This window comes from Callorhinus ursinus, unplaced genomic scaffold (assembly GCF_003265705.2).
Source record: "Callorhinus ursinus isolate GAN/ISIS: 27379988/994484 unplaced genomic scaffold, GSC_fseal_2.0 scaffold4, whole genome shotgun sequence".
Taxonomy (NCBI): domain Eukaryota; kingdom Metazoa; phylum Chordata; class Mammalia; order Carnivora; family Otariidae; genus Callorhinus; species Callorhinus ursinus.
In genome coordinates, this window is record NW_027397066.1 from 11,205,777 (window position 1) to 11,224,376 (window position 18,600).

Here is an 18,600-nt window from a genome sequence, read left to right on the forward strand (position 1 = left end):
GCAGCCTTTGCGCGGAGCCCGCGCCGGGAGGGGCCGTTGCCCAGGAACCGTCGGCGCCGCCCGCGAGCGCTTGCCCTTGTGCGCGCGCGCGCGCGGCGGGCGCTCAGACCCGAGTCCGCCGCCGGCTACCGCCACCCGCCTCCTCTTTTCCCTAGATGCCAAAGGGGCGCGAGGAGACACGCCGCTCGCTCCCGCGCTCCCCCCGCCCCCCTAGGAGCGCAAGCGCGCCCCTGGCCGAGCCTGCATATTAATGAGGGGCGGGGCGGGGGCGGGGCAGCGGGGGCGCGGCGGCCTCGCGCCCGCGCGTGCCGAGACGCACCGCGGGGGGCGGTGCGATTGTGAGGTGGCGCTGACGCACGTTCCGGAGTTCTTAAGCGGCGAGGGCGGCGGCGGCGGCGGCAGCGGCGGCGGCGGCGGTGCCCGAGCCGGTCTCGGGAGGCGGCGGTGACTGCCGCGAGGGCTGGCGGGGCCGAAGTAGGTGCCCCTGGCTCAGTCACGGTGTCCCTCTCACTGACTCCCCCTCCTTCCACCACGGCCGTTCCGCCCCAGATCCGGCGGCTTCCTAGGCGGGGCAGCGGACGGGGCGCGTCTCCTCCCGCTGCCGCCCGCCTGATAAATGAGGGACTTCGGGTTTGGGGTGCTGCAGACCGCCCCGCTCCGAAGCAGCAGCCCCGGGTCCCTGTTCAGCAGCGGGGCGTACCGTCCCTACGCTGCGGGGCCCGCCGCGGCCACCGCCCCGCAGCCCTCCGCCACGCCCTTCGTCCCGCTCTCGCCGCCGCCGTTGCCTGTCACCGGCATCTCGGAGGCCGCCTCCCCCTTTCCTATCCCCCTCGGCTGCGGCGGCGCGGGCAGCCCGGCCGCCGCCGCTTCCTCTTCCTCCCCGTTCCTGGCGCATCAGCAGACCATGCAGGATGAGCTGCTGCTGGGGCTGACACAGCAGCCGGCGCGGCCGCTCTCGGGGGCGGCGGCCGCGGAGAAACTCCCCAACCACCACCCCGGCGGCGGCACGAACGCGGGTGTGACCCACCTCCTCCCCTCCCAGGACTTCAAACCGAGTCTGCACCACCCCTCCTCCTCCTCCGCCTCCTCCTGCTGCTGCTGCCGCACCTCCTCCCCGCAGGACTTCAGTAAGCGGCAGCAGCAGCAGCTGAGCAGCCAGAAGAGGAAAGAGTTCAGCCCTCCCCACCTTCCCCACCCTCCGGACTCGAAGCCGCCGCCGCCGCCGCCGCCGCCGCTCCACTGCCCCGGCCGGTTCAGCCCGCCGCCACCGCCACCGCCGCCGCCACCGCCCGGCCCGCTCCTCCAGCCGGCGCAGCTCGCCCAGCGCCAGCAGCCACAGCAGCCACAGCAGTTCAGCGTACCGCACCCGCAGCACCTCCCGCCGCAGGACTTCGCCCCGCGGCAGCGCCCGGCCGACCTGCCCCCGCTCCCGCAGCTCCAGCCCTCGCCGCCCGCAGCCCCGCGGCGCCGCCACGGAGGCGCGGGCAGCCCTCGCAAGACCCCGGCCGCGGGCGAGGGCAGCGCCGCCGAGCCCCCCAATGCGGGCTTGGCCCCCTCGACGCCGCCGGTGAACCCCGCGCCGGGCTCCATGGAGTCCCCCAACCACCCTCTGCTCAACAGTCCCAGTAACCTCCTGCCCGGCGGGGCGCTCGGCGCGGGCGCCTTCAGCAGCCTGCAGAGCCCGGACCTTCCGCACCCGGGCGGCGGCGGGGGCGGGGGGCCCCCCGGAGGCGGAGGGGGAGGCGGCTCCGCGTCGCCGCCGCCACTGCCCGGCTTCGGCACCCCCTGGTCGGTGCAGACCGCGTCGCCGCCGCCGCCGCCGCCCCAGCCCCAGCAGCCGCCGCCGCCCCAGCAGCAGCAGCCGCCTCCGCCCCAGCAGCCGCCGCAGCCGCAGCCGCAGCAGCCCGGCTCCTCGGCCGCCACCCCGGGTGGCGGCAGCGGCGGCGGCGGAGGCTCGCTCAGCGCCATGCCGCCGCCCAGCCCCGATTCAGAGAACGGCTTCTACCCCGGGCTGCCGTCGTCCATGAACCCGGCCTTCTTCCCGAGCTTCTCGCCCGTGTCCCCGCACGGCTGCGCGGGACTCAGCGTGCCGGCGAGCGGCGGTGGCGGCGGCGGCGGCGGCGGCGGCGGCGGCGGCTTCGGCGGCCCCTTCTCGGCGGCCGCCGTGCCCCCGCCGCCGCCGCCCGCCATGAATTTACCTCAGCAGCAGCCCCCGCCGCCCGCGGCGCCGCAGCAGCCGCAGAGCCGGAGGTCGCCCGTCAGCCCGCAGCTCCAGCAACAGCACCAGGCGGCGGCCGCCGCCTTCCTGCAGCAGAGGAACTCCTACAACCACCACCAGGTACGGCGGGCGGCGGCCCGGCTGCGCCGCGGGGCCGGGGACCGAGACGACGAGGGCCACTCGCCCAAGTGAGAGAGCGACTAGGGCGGGGGTGGAGAAGGCTGACAGCACTCGGGACACCAGCCCCCGGCGGGGCGGGCGGGCAGTGGCCACCGTGGGCTGCGAGGCTTGGGTAGGGGGGTCGCGCTGGAAGTCGCACCGGCCGGGCGCCCCCTCGAACGCCCGGCGCGGCGGTGGGGGCTGGGGCAGGGGCCGAATGGCGCCCGGACCGAGGGCGGCGGCGGCGGCGGCAGGCGGCAGGCGGGCGCGCCGGCTCGGCCGTCCCTCGCAGCGGGCGCCCCTGACCCGGAGGGCCGCTGTCCGTGACCCGCGAGCCCGGGCGACGCGGCGAGGACGGGCGGGGGACGCGGGGCCGGCGCGCTCGGGCGGCGGCCTCGGACGAGCGGCCGTGGGAAGCGAACTTGGGAAGGAGGAACATGAGCAGCGCCGACGGTGCGTGTGGGGAGCCCGTGAGCCTTCCCGGTCGTCCAGTGAGGGGACGGACGGGAAGGTTTTCTTCCACCGAGTCTGTTTCGTTCTGCACCGCGCGGCGCGAGTTCTGGCCGGGGAGGCGGTGGCCGGCCGCGCCGCTGCGCCCGCCGAGGGCCCGGCGTCGGGAGAGCACCGGCCGCCGCGCCGCGGGCTCGGTCCCGAGCTGTCAGACGCCTGCGGAGAGGAGCGGGCCCGCGGGGGCTCCCTCGGTTACAGCCGAGGTGCTGCAGGGCTGCGTTGCTTTCCGCGCCTCTTCGTGTGTGTGAGGAATCTTCGGTGGCTTTTAAGACAAAACTAAACTTGAATTCGGGATTCGTGTTCTGTACCTCGAAGGGAGGACTCCCATTTTTTTGGTGGCCTTACCTTTTCTTGAATTATGGGGCATGTATATTTTAAGTGGGTAATGCAATTATGAAATAACACCGGTCAGGTTTTTTTTTTTTTTTTTATTCATCCGGGTTCTTTCTGGTTCAAGCTCTTGTTTTGTTATCTTCTCAATACAATGTTTGCACGACCGCTGGGTTGGTTAATTGACATTGAAAGAGTATTTTGTTCTTTTTTTGATCCAGTCAGCACTTATTGTAGTGATTGGTGTGTTTAAGGTCATTTTCGTGATTAAGGATTGAGAGAGAAACAAAATTGGACCTTACCCAGTGCCTGCTTACTCCTATAACTTTTAACATTGACCTGTTAAAGTTTTCAAGGGCTAACGTTTTACAAGGTGAATACTATTTAACCAAAGTAACAGTTAAAAGTTTGTTGAAATCAACCAGAGTAACACTTTATAGTTTTTATTTTGAATCACTGGTGTCTCCCCCAGAAACGAGAATGTGGCCTATGAGGATTGAAAATACGGAATTTTGAAATACTATTCCACTTTCCTATGATTTCTGTAGTCTCGAGCAGTTATCTTTTGTGTGTCAGGGTCTTCATTTTTTAAACTGGAAGCTTGCCACAGAAAATTATTTCTAGGTACTTTTGTATTCTTAGAGCCATGATATAGAACATTAGAAGACCGTATACCATGATTCATATTTAACTATAATCTGCTTTTTGTCAGAAGATGGTTCTCACAGTGAAGTTTAAGAGGTCACACAGCTGTCATATGGAATTTTAGATCTCACTGGAAGAGAACTTGAACACTGTATCAGTAAGGAAAGTAAGGCCCCTCAAGAATGGAGTGATTTGTTCATGGTCCCTGAGCTATACCTTTGAACTATGTGGAGGGGGCAGTGTATGTTCATGATTATATTGGCATTTAAAAAAAATTTTTTAAATAGGTACTATAGATCAAGTTCTTTTTTTTTTTTAAGTTGTCATAAGAAGGAGGTTTCATTTTAAGAATACTTATAGTAACTTATTTACTTATAGCAACTGCATGGTCTGTACTTCCTTTAGCTAAATGTTAGTTGTAAGCTTATTGACAACATAATTGCTAGCAAATAATACTTTTCCAAAAACCTACACTTATTGCCTCTTGGTGGATTCTCAACTTTTTTTGTCATAGGTTCTAGTTTGGAATATAATTTACTTTTGGGAAAATGAATGAACTGAATGGAGATTTGTATTATTAAGATCTCTACTAGAATAATCAAAGCATGTGTAGTTGCTTATCTTTAGTATATCTCAGTGGATCCACCTATGGGTAACATCAGATAATTGCTTAACTGTTCATGGATAATTAAGTGAAAGAAAAACAAAAACACTTTAAAAGAAACTGCATTAAAATTAGAATAAAATACCTTAAAAGTTGAGTGAACAATGCAAAGAAGACATATTTTCTGTACTGTTCCTATACTAAAAGGTGTTTTTAGTTCATGCAAGAGAACACCACCAAGTGTTACCATTATCTACTGTTGCAGTGGTGCAATTTGTTTGGGAACCCTAAAGTCTAAATATTGTACTCCTATCATTACTCATACCTTTATTAATGAAAGACCATATTTTTAGTTATACGCCTAGCAGAATATGGTTGTTTTGAGATAACAGTGTAGGTTATATCTTTAAGGATCTTCAAAGTTAAGTTCAATTTTCAAGTATTTATTTTCTTTTCTTATGTATATGATTCTGAAGAAAAGTAACTGCATGGTTCTATTTCAATAATTATCCTGAAATACCGGCATGATTCACTATAATTTAAAGTGGACAAGAGAATGAAAACTCATCTAGCATTAAATGAATATCTTTTCATATAGCAAGATCTCAAACCTATTACTTTTCGTAACCTGTTAACCTTTCATAATGTTTAGAGATTTTATTTTTTTAAGATTATATATATTCTTAGCCCAGGCCTAAATTGCAGTTTGAATTATAAACTCTTTAAATGCCTATAATTTAAACAGATGTGTTTTTCTCAGCCTCTTCTGAAACAATCTCCTTGGAGCAACCATCAGAGCAGTGGCTGGGGCACTGGAAGTATGTCCTGGGGAGCAGTGCATGGCAGAGATCATCGTAGAACTGGAAACATGGGAATTCCAGGAACTATGAATCAGATATCTCCATTGAAGAAACCATTTTCTGGTAATGTCATAGCACCACCGAAATTTACTCGCTCTACTCCATCACTGACTCCAAAATCTTGGATTGAAGATAATGTGTTCAGAACAGACAACAATAGTAATACACTCTTACCCTTACAGGTAAGAATGGTATGTAAATGGTCTTATTTCTAATGTTGATCTTTCAAAGGAAGAAATTGGGTGGTGGTGGTGGTGGTGGTGGTGGTGGTGGTGGTGGTAGTAGTAGTAGTAGTAGTAGTAGTAGTAGTATGGTAAAATTAACAGATTAAAACATAAAGTTTTAATTTTTAAGCATATAATTTAATTGCCAAAGGATAAAGTACTTATGTAGAGAAAATTGAGACTAAAATATTCTCTAAACACACAGTAGAAAAGAAGCTTCATAAAATCTAGAAAAACCTGCTGTATTTCTTAAATACATTTTGAAGCTTTTAATTGGCAGCTCAAGAATGCCTTAATTTATTCATCTTTAATAGGCCACCAAAATGAATGTCTTCTCCAATATAACTGAACTAAAATGTTAAGTAATTGTGCATAAATTTGACTGTGATCAGCTGTATCTATATTAGAATATACTTAGTACAGCTGTGATTATGGCAAAATAATATTAGGGCTTTTTGCATCGAATTAAAATTTGTCCTCCCTGGTTCAATGACCATTTTTTTCTAAATGTGGCCTAATAGTTACGAGGATTAGGTACTTTTTTCAGGCATTTTAATGTTTTATTGATATTACAGGCTAATAAAGGTCCTTGTAACTATTCACAATGAGACTTTTTTCCCCCTAAGACTTTTAGAGGACCAAAAATACAAGATAGAAGGAACTTTGATTGTTTTTGTTTTCTTTCTTTCTTTTTTTTTTTTTTTTTGTGGGTGGGTGTGGGGAAGAGAACTGCTTATTTCTGATGAAAACTTCTATGCTATTGAAGGTGAGATCTAGTTTGCAGTTACCAGCTTGGGGCTCAGATTCACTCCAAGATAGTTGGTGCACTGCAGCCGGAACATCCAGAATAGACCAGGTAGGCTGCACAGTGTATATTTTTCAGGATTTTGACTAGGAGTTTAGTGTTTATATTATGAGTAAGATTTATTATTTATTTTCCAGTTATACCTTTGTAAGCATATGTCAAAGAACATTAAAGCAATTTATTTTTAAAAGGTCACTTATTTAGCAATTTATAAGTAATTCATAACTATTTTATATTTCCAAAACAATTTGTTTTTGGAAAAAGGAATTATATACCCAAGAGCACCTGACTTTAAACATCAGTCAAACTGAACAGATTTTATCTTTCAGAATTATTTTCGGTTGGGGACAAAATCATATGTTTACTTAATATTCAATTTTACATTTCATCAGTGTTCCACAGAATTTTTTAGTAAATTTTTGTCACGAAATCTACATTTGTCTTGAGGTATATTTCTAAAGAAGCCCTAGCTTCAATTTTTTTTTACCTTTAAGAAAAACTTCATGTATAGTATTTCTTTATTCTAAAATTTGTCACAACTGTTATATGCTGTCTTCTTCCAAATAATCAGTTTCTTATAGAAAAACCATAAATCAAAAAGCTAGGAATCAGTCTTAAGTTACCTTTAAGCCCTTTGTGGTTACAAAATGCTCTCTCTCTTCCTGCAGACTAAATTTGAATTCATACTGGGTACCCAGTGATGAGAATTATTATAGGACAAGTAGAAAACTCAGTCCTACATGAGGATTCTTTACTACAGAGCCAGAGCTTGAATGAGCATAGACTTGACATTGTGGGAACCCACTGAATGGAGCTATGTTATCCTTAGCTAAGGCTCTTCCTTAGTTAATTTATCAACATGAGATGATTTTACAAGTAAGGACTCTATAAATAGATTCATAATGTGTTTGTCAATAGCTTTCAAATCCGGAGGGTTAGCAGTAACTTCAATAATCTATCATTAGCACTTATTTTAGACAAGTCCTACCGTTTTACCAAAATAGTCCTACCAGGATCTCCACTTAGAAATAAGTAGTTCTCTCACATAATTTGTGATTTATTGTTTTGTTAATAATTTAAGTTAGCTATCCATCTTTTTCTACTCTCTTCTCCACTCTGGCCTATAGTTAGGCCACATTAGTGACATTTTTATGGTAGCACCTTTTATGTCGTTCAAATTGAATACATAAATGCCTAGGAGATGACATGTTAGAAGAGGAAAATTGTAATCATTTTGAAGGTGGCAAGGGACGTGTTTTTAGAGAGGAAAGGACATAATTTTTGAAGAGCATGTGTAGGAGGAAGCAAGAGGATATATATATATATATAAGGGCTATTTAACTGTGGAGAAAAGAGAAGACAGATTAGCTGTCATAAAGAGACCAGGGGGACAGGGCACATGTTGAGAAATGAGGTTATTGAGACGGTTTCAGTTGGTGGAGTGCTAGAGAGTAGATAGAGGTGATAATGAAAGGGAAGTCAGCCCCTGGGCTGCTCTAAGATGAGGGCCTCCGGCACTCCCACTTAGATTTCAGTCAAAGCCAATCTGTTCTTACCTGTTCTATAACCTAGGATTTTAGGTAAATTCATTTTACATGAAAGGATTTAGGTGCTTAAAGATAATTTTTTTTTCTTTTGGTAAACTGCTAAGATACTGTCATTCCGTTGGGACCCTTGAGCCAGAGGTGTGATAAGATGAAGTTGAAGAGCTTGGTGAAGAAAAAGATAGTGGGAAGTGAACTGAACTAGAAGGAAAGGAGGTCTGAAACCTGAACCTTCTTCCTCTTTCTCAGTCCTTATGACATCTGAGGATACAGTCTATGGGTCTTTCATGTCTTTGGGTCATAGTTTCCTTATCTGTAAAAGGGAGAACCTTGAACTAGATCATGAAAGGCCTTTTTAGCCAGCTCTTAACTTTCTCTGATCTATTTTGGCCATTTCTTTTCCCCCCTGTGCACCCCCCACCCCCCCCCCCCCCCGCCAACACACACACACACACAATTTATTTTTAGAATACAAAGGTCCTCGTTTATTGGAGAGAAGGGGTAGGAATTGGATTGAGGCAGGCAGGGTATAGTGTATGACCTCCCAACTGGTCTTAAAAGCAATGTGGTTCTCTCTTCTGAGGACCTTAAGGGTACTTATGATACAAAATTTGTTCTGTGTTTCTATCTTTCCATAAAAGTTTGAGGTATTTGAAGTTGAGGTTTTTAAAAAATACAGCAACAGCTGCACACTTCAGTTGGTATCTTAAACCATTGGGTAGTTCCTCACTATTTGGCAAAGTTAAAATTATAGAAAATTCTTAAGCATTTAAATATCTGGGGCAGTATTTTCATTCTGACTCTTTTTTCATTATATAGAACATTTTAATACTAATATATCTCAGTTAACAAATACATTATTTTAAAACATTTAACTTTTTATTTCTTTTAGTTTCAAATTGATTAGGCATAAAAAATATACTAAATTCTAGAACTGGAGTCTCAATTCCTATACCTGGATACTTGAGGCCTTACCTATACCAAGAACTGAACATGTAATTAACATGCAGCAAATAAGGAAGAAATGGTTTTGTAGATTGGTTTTACTCAGTTGCATATAAAATTTTTAGGGTTGGTTGGCATTTTCTTACTTTAAGTAATTATTTTCTTATGGAAAAGCTTCAAATATAAAACTTTTTAAAAACAAAGGTAAAGTTTTAAATACATTTCAGACTTTAAAATGAATTTTAGGTATTTGTGTTAATTTCTTTAAGGCTAAGAATACTTTTCTTTAAAATGCTGTTAGGTAGTTACCCTTGCAAGAAGTCATACTCCGATATATGAATTCTAATTGCCTTAAAATTGAATTTCAATTAGATATTGGGATTATAATATATTCATTAATACTTTAATATTTTGAATCAAAAAGTAAATATACTAGTAGCTGAGATTATTACTTGCAGGTTTATATATGTTACATCAGTTCTCTGTAAACAAAGCAACAAAATGCCTTTAAAAGTGTAATATAGCCATGAAGCCTTACAAGGTGGATGTTGGCCTGTCCTCTAGCTAAGGGATTATCAATATATTCAATTCTAGATTTTTGTTCCTGTGGAAGTTCTTGAGCATGTCACATAAACTACCTTGAATTAATTGAAGATACTTCCCACCAGTCTTTAATATCTAGACTGTTACGGGACAACATGATAAATGATAATATGGGGGTCTCTTGGAAAAATATATTATTTGGTGTCTTTATTCACTTTACACAAAAAACAATATATCGTAACAGACCAAGTCTAATTTTTCATTTAATAGAGCATTCCTTAAATTGTGGTTCTTAAATGTGATGAACCTCAGGGGGCATTGGTAGTCAACAAACTGTTAACACTTACTGAAAATGAGAAAGAATGGTTTCTCTTGTACCTGCTTAGGTAATGGATGCTTTCTTTTCAAGTTTTGTATCCTGCATTCAATTCTTTAACTGTACTTGATACGTTCTTATACCGCCTATTTTCTCCTTGCCTTTCCATTTAATATTTGTGGATACTAGTATAGCTTTAGCTATTTGGGGCCTTTAAAAAAATTTTTTTTAATTTTTTTCAGTGTCACTGTCATAGCACATTGTCAAGGTTCAGATTAATAAAGGAAGTTCAAAAAATTATGTGCGTTATGTATGTGGTAGTGTTTTAATTACCCTTGGGATATATGGGGAGAAATTCTGTTCTTTGCCTTTGAGAAGGTGAAAGTCCAGTCTGATGAAGAAGGGGTGTCTGTGTGGAACAACCAGAGACTGAAATGAGAGAGTAGGAGACTGAACGGGACATTGTGCAGTAAGACAGTAGCACATCATCCGCTGCTAATTCAGTAGAGTAGTAGTGTGTCGTCAGGAATGTAAAATCAGTATTTACTGAAGATTGAGGACAATATTAGTACAACTTTGTTATTTTAAAGCAAAAATTGGTAAAGTCAACACAAAACTGCAACAAAAGCTGATTTTTCTACTTAGAAGGATATATGTTAAAGCATCTGGTATATCTTTAAATATGACGATATAGGGTTTTCCTATAGTCCATCTCCTTTTTCTTTGGGTGAATACTTCATTTTCAAGAGGAAAATGTTCTACTTGACCACTTCTTTTGAAATGAGACAAGGTTTTGAATATATCAAAGTAAAAATATAACATCCCATTGAAATGTCCCCTTTTAATTAAGTTCAAGTTCTTTTTGTTGTACTAATTTTAATATTCTTGACCTCTTTATTTTTTAGCATTTCTAATCTTTTTTTAGGTTATCCTATTTAAGATTAGGATTACTTTGTTCTTTCTGTGTATTTCAGTCTTTCTAGGACTGTACTGTTGCTTCTGTAACTCTTTATGGCAAATGTCTGGGTTTATGAAAATAATAAAATATTATAATATAATAGAGTGTAGTTTTCCTGAAAATGCATCCCACTCTGTGGGATTCTGTAGTCTCAGTTTCTGAAAACCCATTTAAGTTGATTCTTTGCCAGATAATTTTCATATTTAAAGTAGATTGGGGTAAGCTTTTCCTCATAGAGATTCTTACTTTTGTGAAACATTTTGGCTGTTGTCAAATAGTCATGTAGTCATAAATATAAGTTACATTGCTATGATTTTCCATATGTGCGCTAATCAGTTTTGGTGTGTTTATGTTTACCTTAAAATAGTTTCAGGCAGTTTGTGTGAACACAAATTTTTCTAATATCCTTATTCTATAATTAGATTTGTTTCTTTTGTTTTTTTCCAGAAGTTATATTCTAATCCCCACACTTTATTTAATGAAATTATCTATACTTTTTGAACATGAACCCATAGGTTTCATTAAATTTAAAAAGTGATTTTGAGATGTCATGAGCTCTTTGCCTGCTCAAGGCTATTTTGTGTTTAGTGCTTTAAAAATCATGTGGGATGCAGCTGATGCTCACCAAAGCTAGTAGTTTTATAATAGCTTTGTTATTTTCCTTACTAAAGCAGGAGTTTGTTTCATGATGAGACTTGAAATGCAAGGGAAAATAAGGGGCCTTATTAAGTGGGCATCACACTGTTTCAGTTGGATATAGGCATTAAAGCTAAAGCTATCAATACATGCAGCTTTTTTGAATAACCACTGTTTGTTTATTACCTAGTGGTCACCGATATTTATTGACTAGCTTGCTTTTATATTTCCCTTCTTAGCTTAAATATTGCCCATTGACAGTGTATATGGAGTTACTTCATTAATTTTACTTTAAATTTTGCTCTGAAGCAAGATCATACTCCTTGAATGAAGTTAGTGTGTGACCAAAAAAAAAAAAAAAAAAAAGTGTGAGAAATATCATTTGGGTGGTGGTAATAGTCACCATTAATTAAGTTCATAGGTCCACTGTGATGGGGCATAGTCTGATACTTTTCAGAAAACATCAGCCTGAGAAGATAACCCTGAACCATAACATGTTTTCTTTGCAAGAATTTAAGGTAAATAGAATACAAAGTATTTATAATATATCTTAGAACGTACACGTTACAACATACCTCCTGAGGTTTTTTTTTTACTTAATTATATATACAATTTTTATCGTGATAGCTGACATTTTTAAATTCTATTTTAAATATGTTTTTAATACATTTTGTCTTAGCTTTGTCAATTAACATCTGAGTACCTATTCTATGGAGAATTCTAAGAGGACTTTATGGTTCTGAACAGTCTTTGCCCTCACAGAGCTCAACTTTAATTCGCAGTTTTTATAGTAGAGATAAACTACTATTCATTCAACAAACATTTGAGAGTTAGCTATATTCCATAATTAGAAGGTCCCTGCCTGTAATTAATTTAGTTTAGTGGGTAAGGCAGGAAACAACTTAGTTACGAACATAGCATAGTGGAAGCACAGAAGATGGAAATATTTGGATTACTAAAATTGTATATCATTTTTGCCCAAGGGCCTCTCTATTCCAGTTTTATTTCATTTATTACATAATGCTTTGAGTCTTTTGCTTTTCTATTATTTCTGTTATTTTTAAGGTGGACTTTAGGCATTATGTAGTCTGAGACAATTTTTTTTTTCTTTTCTAGAAGATAGAACAGAGCCTAAAAAGGTTTAGTAACTTACTCAGGATGAAGAAGCTCTGCAGTACTTAAAGTATGGTCTCTGGACTATCAGTCTAAGTATCACCTGGGAACCTACTGTAAATACACGTTTTCAGGGGCCACTCTAAACCTGTTGAATTTCAGACTGTGTCAGCAGAGTCCCAGCAATCTGGGGCCCAGCAATATGTGTGTTTGACAACCCTTCCACATGATTATCTAAAGCATGCTCAAGTTGAGAGAACCACTATTCTAGTTCACTGATTCTCTGTGCCTCCCCCACCAATCAAAGTCACTGTTAATGATGTAAAATAAAGTAAGTAAAGATAAATAAGGAGTACCAATATAGCTGTATGGTGATAAAGCTGGAGTAAGAGCAACTGGTCTAGGAGTCTACCATTTAGTATTACTTTGCACACTTCTGAATTACTCAACAGCAATTTGTTTAGTCTGCAATACTGATTCTGGCCCCCTAGCTTTAAAAGCTCACAACCCTGATTTATTTACTCCACTTGCTGGAGTAAATAAATCAACATATTTTCAGGAAAAGCTTTTTATGTTTTTCTTTAGCTTTCTGAAAGACTGGCTCTGAATCGTCTCTGGATTGTGGACTCCTTTGGAAAACTGATGAAGCCCTTTTCTTCAGGAAAAAATTATGTGTATACACACATACAGAATATTGTATATAATCTCAGATTTTATGGTCCTTCTTGAAGTTCATGGACTCAGATTAAGAAGTGCCTAATTCTGATTTCTGTAGAGACTTTTCCCCCCCATTTTTCTTATTCTTCCATTTTCTTTTTATGTATTAATTATTTTTTGAGAGTTAAAAATGGCCTGCCCTGCCCCTCCTTTATATACAACACCTGTACAAACACCTACACATTTAAATGAGTGGGAGTCATCACTGACATTTTGGCAATTTAGGGGGCATGGGCCAGAGCTTGCTGTCGTTGTTCCCATGTATGTTTGTTCAGGTACATTGAGGATGTGTTGGGCAGAATAACAGCATAAATTCATAGGCATTGAAGAATCCCATTCCTTCTGGTAAGCAGGTTGACAGATTTAACATTCAGCAAAGAAGACTTCCAGCTACACAAAGTCTTGAGGGACTTGAGGTAGGAAACTTGTTGAGATGAGAATACTTTCCATCCTCTCCTCCCTCCATCCTTGCCTTCTTCGCAGGGTGTGGAGGGAAAGAGGATTTAGAAATGCAGAGACCAATATGTGAAGACTTCAGGGAGCAAGATTTGGATATAAGTATTCTAGGTGTTAGTCTTTGTTCTGATATTAGTAGTTCATGCTTTTGATATTAACTGTATGGGTTGTTTATGTATTTGTTATTGTGAAATTCTCACTAAGTCAAATAAGGTACACTGTTTGAGAGAGATTTAAAGTATGGTGCCATTATGGGATTAATTCCTTTCCCCAAAAATATTTATTTTTTAAGTGCCTGTGTCTTCCTAGATATATGAGAAAAGCTTAGAAGTTAACAACTAAAAATGCTGTGTGTATAACATTTCAGAAATCTTTATAAGTTGAGATAACAGTAGAAATTATTTTACTATATTAATGCTTCCAGTGAAGTAAGATTATTTTTGATATGTGATTTTAGAGATGAAAACAGTAAATGTAGTATTCTCCAATACAAGAGATATTGTAACTCATGGGATCCTTAGTTACTGGTATTGTCTTGGGATGCAAGTGATTAGTAATATATTAATCAGATGTCCTGTTTTATGTAAGAAGGTTTAGATGGTATATTTATCATCAGTTTTTGAAAAAGTTGCATACATCATATTGAGTCTTTTTCTCTTCTAGGATCGAAGCAGAATGTATGACAGTTTGAATATGCACTCTTTGGAGAATTCCCTTATTGATATTATGAGAGCAGAGCATGATCCTCTTAAGGGTAGGTGACTTTTTTTTTTTTCTTATATCGTGCATCAAACTGTGTCTGTCTCACCATTTTTTATAGAAAAATTAGCACTAAGTAGCACCTATGTCATCTATAAGATTCTATTATGTTTGCTAATAAAAACCTTTGAGAAATGTCCTACTTTTTCTTTTGTAGCTTATTTAGATTTATGCTGATTTTTGCAGAGAGAAATGTAAACCCATGCCTCTTGACTTGTTATCTAAGAAAAAGCCACTGTTGAGAAATATTTTGCAGTTCGCCATGGGATCTAAGAATCTAAGAATTCTATCAAATACAGAAATTTTAAAAAAAAATCCTTGGAATACTTCAATTCACAATTTGCAGTGATTCCTACCTATAATTGCCCTAAGTTAACTTCCTTTTCCCACTTTTCTTCTACTGTCATAGGGTTTTAAAAGAGGATCTTTTATAGTAGCTTCTCTGAGGTTTCGTAAAAGTTGGGGCAGATTAGGAAAAAGAATCAGCTCCACCGATCTTAGAGTATTAGTCTTATTGTTAACTGTATCTGAAGATATTTCATTAACATACTTGTTTTCATTTGTCTGTACATTACATGTTACTAATTATTTTACATTTCTTTGTACAGTATATCTCATTGCCTTTTATTTTCATGGTGAAAATCTAGCAAACTATGTACTTGGGTGATAAGAGATGTGCTATCTCTTGCTGCATAATAAATTATCCCAAAATTTAGCAGCTTGAAACAACAATAAACATTTATTATTTCACAGTTCTGTGGGTCAGGAACTCAGGAGCAGTCTGGTTGGTTCTGGCTCAGCATCTCTCATTGAATCAAAACCATGGGCTACTTGGTAATTTTTTCCACATTTTTAATTCTATAAAGCCAAGTAAGAATTCCCTTGAAACATTTAGCCTAAAACTCTAGAACTTAAGTGTTGGCAGCAAGGTGGTGGCTTGAGGCTGAGTTGGTAATACTGATCAGATACCTAAACATTTTGTTTTGTTTCTAGATTTTGTTTATAAAGGAATTTCTTGTCCTTCTAATTCCTTTATTTTTAAGGAGCGTGAAAAGCTCAAGAGATCATTAGTGATTGTTAACAATGTGTGGCAATGATAATGCTCCCAAACTAATAAAGACTATTATACTTGGGGGGTTTTTTTTGGGGGGGGGAGTTCTAACCAAAACCTAATCTTAATTTTTTTAGTATCTGTATATTGGGGTCTTGTTCTCTTTCACTGTTACTCTGACAGTTCTAGTGGTATTTGTCTTGGATCCACTGTTTAATAATAGACTCCAGCAGTTTATGATTACGAAGAAGTTCCATCTGTTTATTTCTTTGGCTTATCTAGAAAGAAAGCTCTTAGAAATTCTTATACAAGATAAAGTCATTATTCACTGGTAACAGTGAATAATGAAACATTTTTCATTGTTGTTTCTCCCAGTCTTCTTTAAAAAGGTCTTTTGAAAATGTTAAGAGAAAACATTCTCTGCTGGAGAATTATCTCAGGTTTTCTTTTTTTCTAAAGTCTGTGTTATAATAAAACTGTGAGAAACCTGGAAAGAAGACTTTGAAAAGAAAATGGAAGCAGCCTAAGGCTAAGAGGAATTTAATAATTAAAAAAAGAATCTCAAATGAATTCAGACTCTTTTGTTAGAAAAATTATCTTTGGCCATGGGAAGGGGGAAATGTGTTCAGCAACACCTTTTGGAATTATGGTAACAAATCTCTGTTTCTAATTGGAGTATTTTATGTTCCACATTTATTATGGCAGGGAATTAAAAGAGAAAAAAATAAAAAGAATTGAGAAATCTTCTCTACATAGAAATAGAAATAAGACTGGTACTTCTGCATACTACCATCATATACTTATTTAAAATGATCCTCATACCCAAGTGCTGCTACATGAAGATTTTTCTTATTAGTACAGACTTCACTGCCTTTAGGATATCATAAGGATGTCATATTGTATATCTTCCTCCTCGTATTCTGATCATTGCACATTTTCTCTGGGTGGGACCTCAGTAAACTGCTGTAAGTGAGGTTGTGACAGAACAGAAGCCAATCTTGGAACTTTCCCCTTTTTGCCATTCATCTTCAGGACAGCACTTCAGCTTATGTCCCACCTCTTCTATCTCATCTTTCATTTCTTTCAAAAACTCCTGTCTTCTGTTAAATACAAGAAAATTCTTTTTTTTTCCAAAAAAAAAAGAAAATGAATGAATCTTATTTTATCCTTTTTAAATGTTTTCAAAAAGTCTGCCATTTACTTTGTCTTCCTTATGGGATCTAATGGAAAGGGAAAAGGGAGTTATAGGGTAAATTTTTTTTAATTAATTTTTTGTTTCCCTTTCTATTAATGATAAAAGTTTCTAGAAAATTTTCCTATAGAAAAACTTCCTATAGGAAAATTTTCCACAGGAACTTCAGTGTTGAGAGATTATATTGTTATATATTGCTGTATAACAAATTACCCCTAAGTTTAGCAGCTTAAGACAACAATAAACATTTATTATCTCTGTATGCAATTTCTTTAGGTTAGAATTCAAGAGCTAAATTAGCTGCTTGGTTCTGGCTGAGGATCTCATGAGGTAGCAGTCATGTGGAGGCTTGACTGGGGCTGGAGGTTCCTTTTCCAGGGTGGCTTACTCATGTGGCTGGCAAGTTAGCCCAGGCCATTGGCAGGAGAACTCAGTTGCTCACCATGTGGACCCTTCCACGGAACTTCTGGTGTGTCCTCACAGTGTATTCAGTGGATCCCCCAGAGCAAAGATAAAGTTCAAGGTGAATGTCCCAGTGTCTTCTGTGACCTAGCTTCAGAAGTCTCACACCACCATTTCCATGACATCCTAGTAGCTACACAGGTCATCCCTGCTCAACTGGGGAGGTGTCTGCTACTCAAGAGATGTGAATATTGAGAGGCAGGCATCAGTGGAGGCCGTCATGGAGTCTGTCTTGGCTTCCACAGAGATGAAAGGCGGAAACTAAATTTGCATTCAGTTCTACTTTTCTAAAGGAAAAGAGAAAACTACTCAAGATAAAACTTAGTGTCAGTAGAAAGGAAAACAGTCAAGCAGCTGTCTGGAATCCAAAGGAAGTCTGGCAAGTTACTGGCCTGAGAACTGACTGATAGTACTAACAGAGGGACCTCCCATCCCCACTGCAGCCCAGAATTCTTCACTGCAGCTTGTTTCCATTTTCCCACCCTCCAATGATTTTTACAGGTCAGTAGGGAACCTCCATTGTTTAATGTTAAGGTTTAGCATAGCAGGTAGGAAGGGTCTTGTCTCATTGAAGTTCTAAAGGTGTGAAGAGATGGCAAACAAATATGTAGCTCTATATGCACTTTATTCCACTAAGTGTGTCCACTTCTGTGGACACCAGGAAGTGTCCAAGACCTTGGTTGTAATTGTGCAAAACAGACATAGTCTATGTTCTCGTGGGATTTATAGCCTACTAGGGAAAGAGGGACCTTATCATCATATGTATAATATGCATATATACATATGATATACTCATATAATATTTATATACATAAAATCCATACCTCTAACCATAGAGTGTTAGAAGTGCTGTGGAGGGAGATGATAAGGTGCTTGGAGAGGTAATAAGTAAGGAGAAGCGGGGTACTTAGTTTATCTGTGGAGTAAAAGCTAAGATCTGAAGCTTGAACAGCACAAAGATGAAAAAATATTGGGGGAAAGTGTCAGCTAGACAGAGGGGCCAGGGTGCATGGAAGAGCTTGTCACCTTGGAGGAACTGAAAGCAGACAAGTCCTGGCTTAGCTTGTTGAGGGCTGCCTGACGCTCATGGGATGGAACTGCTCAGCTGGCCCTAGGGAGTATGTGCTGTGCCGTCTTTTGCTCCAGATCAGGAACACTAACACACCATTTTATGCTTTCCTTAGCATCAGTGACACTGATCTGTTTTTTTTATTCTGCAGTGGTTTCTTGCCATTAACATCCTGTTTTCTGATGACTGTCTTCATTCTTGGCAAATATTTTTCTTTTCAAAGCAAAAACAAATATGGATTCTTTTAATGGTTAGAGTAAATCATGCTTTGCCAACTGCAGTTTCGTGATACTGCAATTTTGTATTTGAATACCTATGTTAAATAATCTGTGATCTTTTTATGTATGTGTGGGTCAGTTCATTCTGCTTTAAACAAAAGAACAAGACAGTGATTATTGTTAAGCTCTCTTCCCTCTCTACCCTCAGCAATTTGCAAAAAGGTCTTACTGTGTAAGCATTTTTACCAAAAATTTCTTACCCCCTC

General features: G+C 41.7%; 1 protein-coding gene across 13 annotated transcripts in view; it reads left to right on the forward strand.

The window, feature by feature from the left end:
* Positions 1 to 361: 361 nt before the first annotated feature.
* Positions 362 to 18,600, forward strand: part of CPEB2 (cytoplasmic polyadenylation element binding protein 2) — a 70,985-nt gene continuing 52,746 nt past the window's right edge. For 5 of the 13 annotated variants that reach the window (XM_025887296.2, XM_073891440.1, XM_025887297.2 and 2 more), the window contains exons 1-4: positions 363 to 2,338; positions 5,227 to 5,508; positions 6,317 to 6,406; positions 14,247 to 14,337. In XM_025887296.2, the coding sequence (XP_025743081.1) occupies positions 617 to 2,338; positions 5,227 to 5,508; positions 6,317 to 6,406; positions 14,247 to 14,337 (2,185 nt within the window). In that variant the 5' untranslated portion in view covers positions 363 to 616. Of the gene's footprint in view, positions 2,339 to 2,693; positions 2,831 to 5,226; positions 5,518 to 6,316; positions 6,407 to 14,246; positions 14,338 to 18,600 lie in introns of those variants that run through there. The other 8 variants (XM_025887300.2, XM_025887301.2, XM_025887302.2 and 5 more) reach the window with 5 other exon arrangements.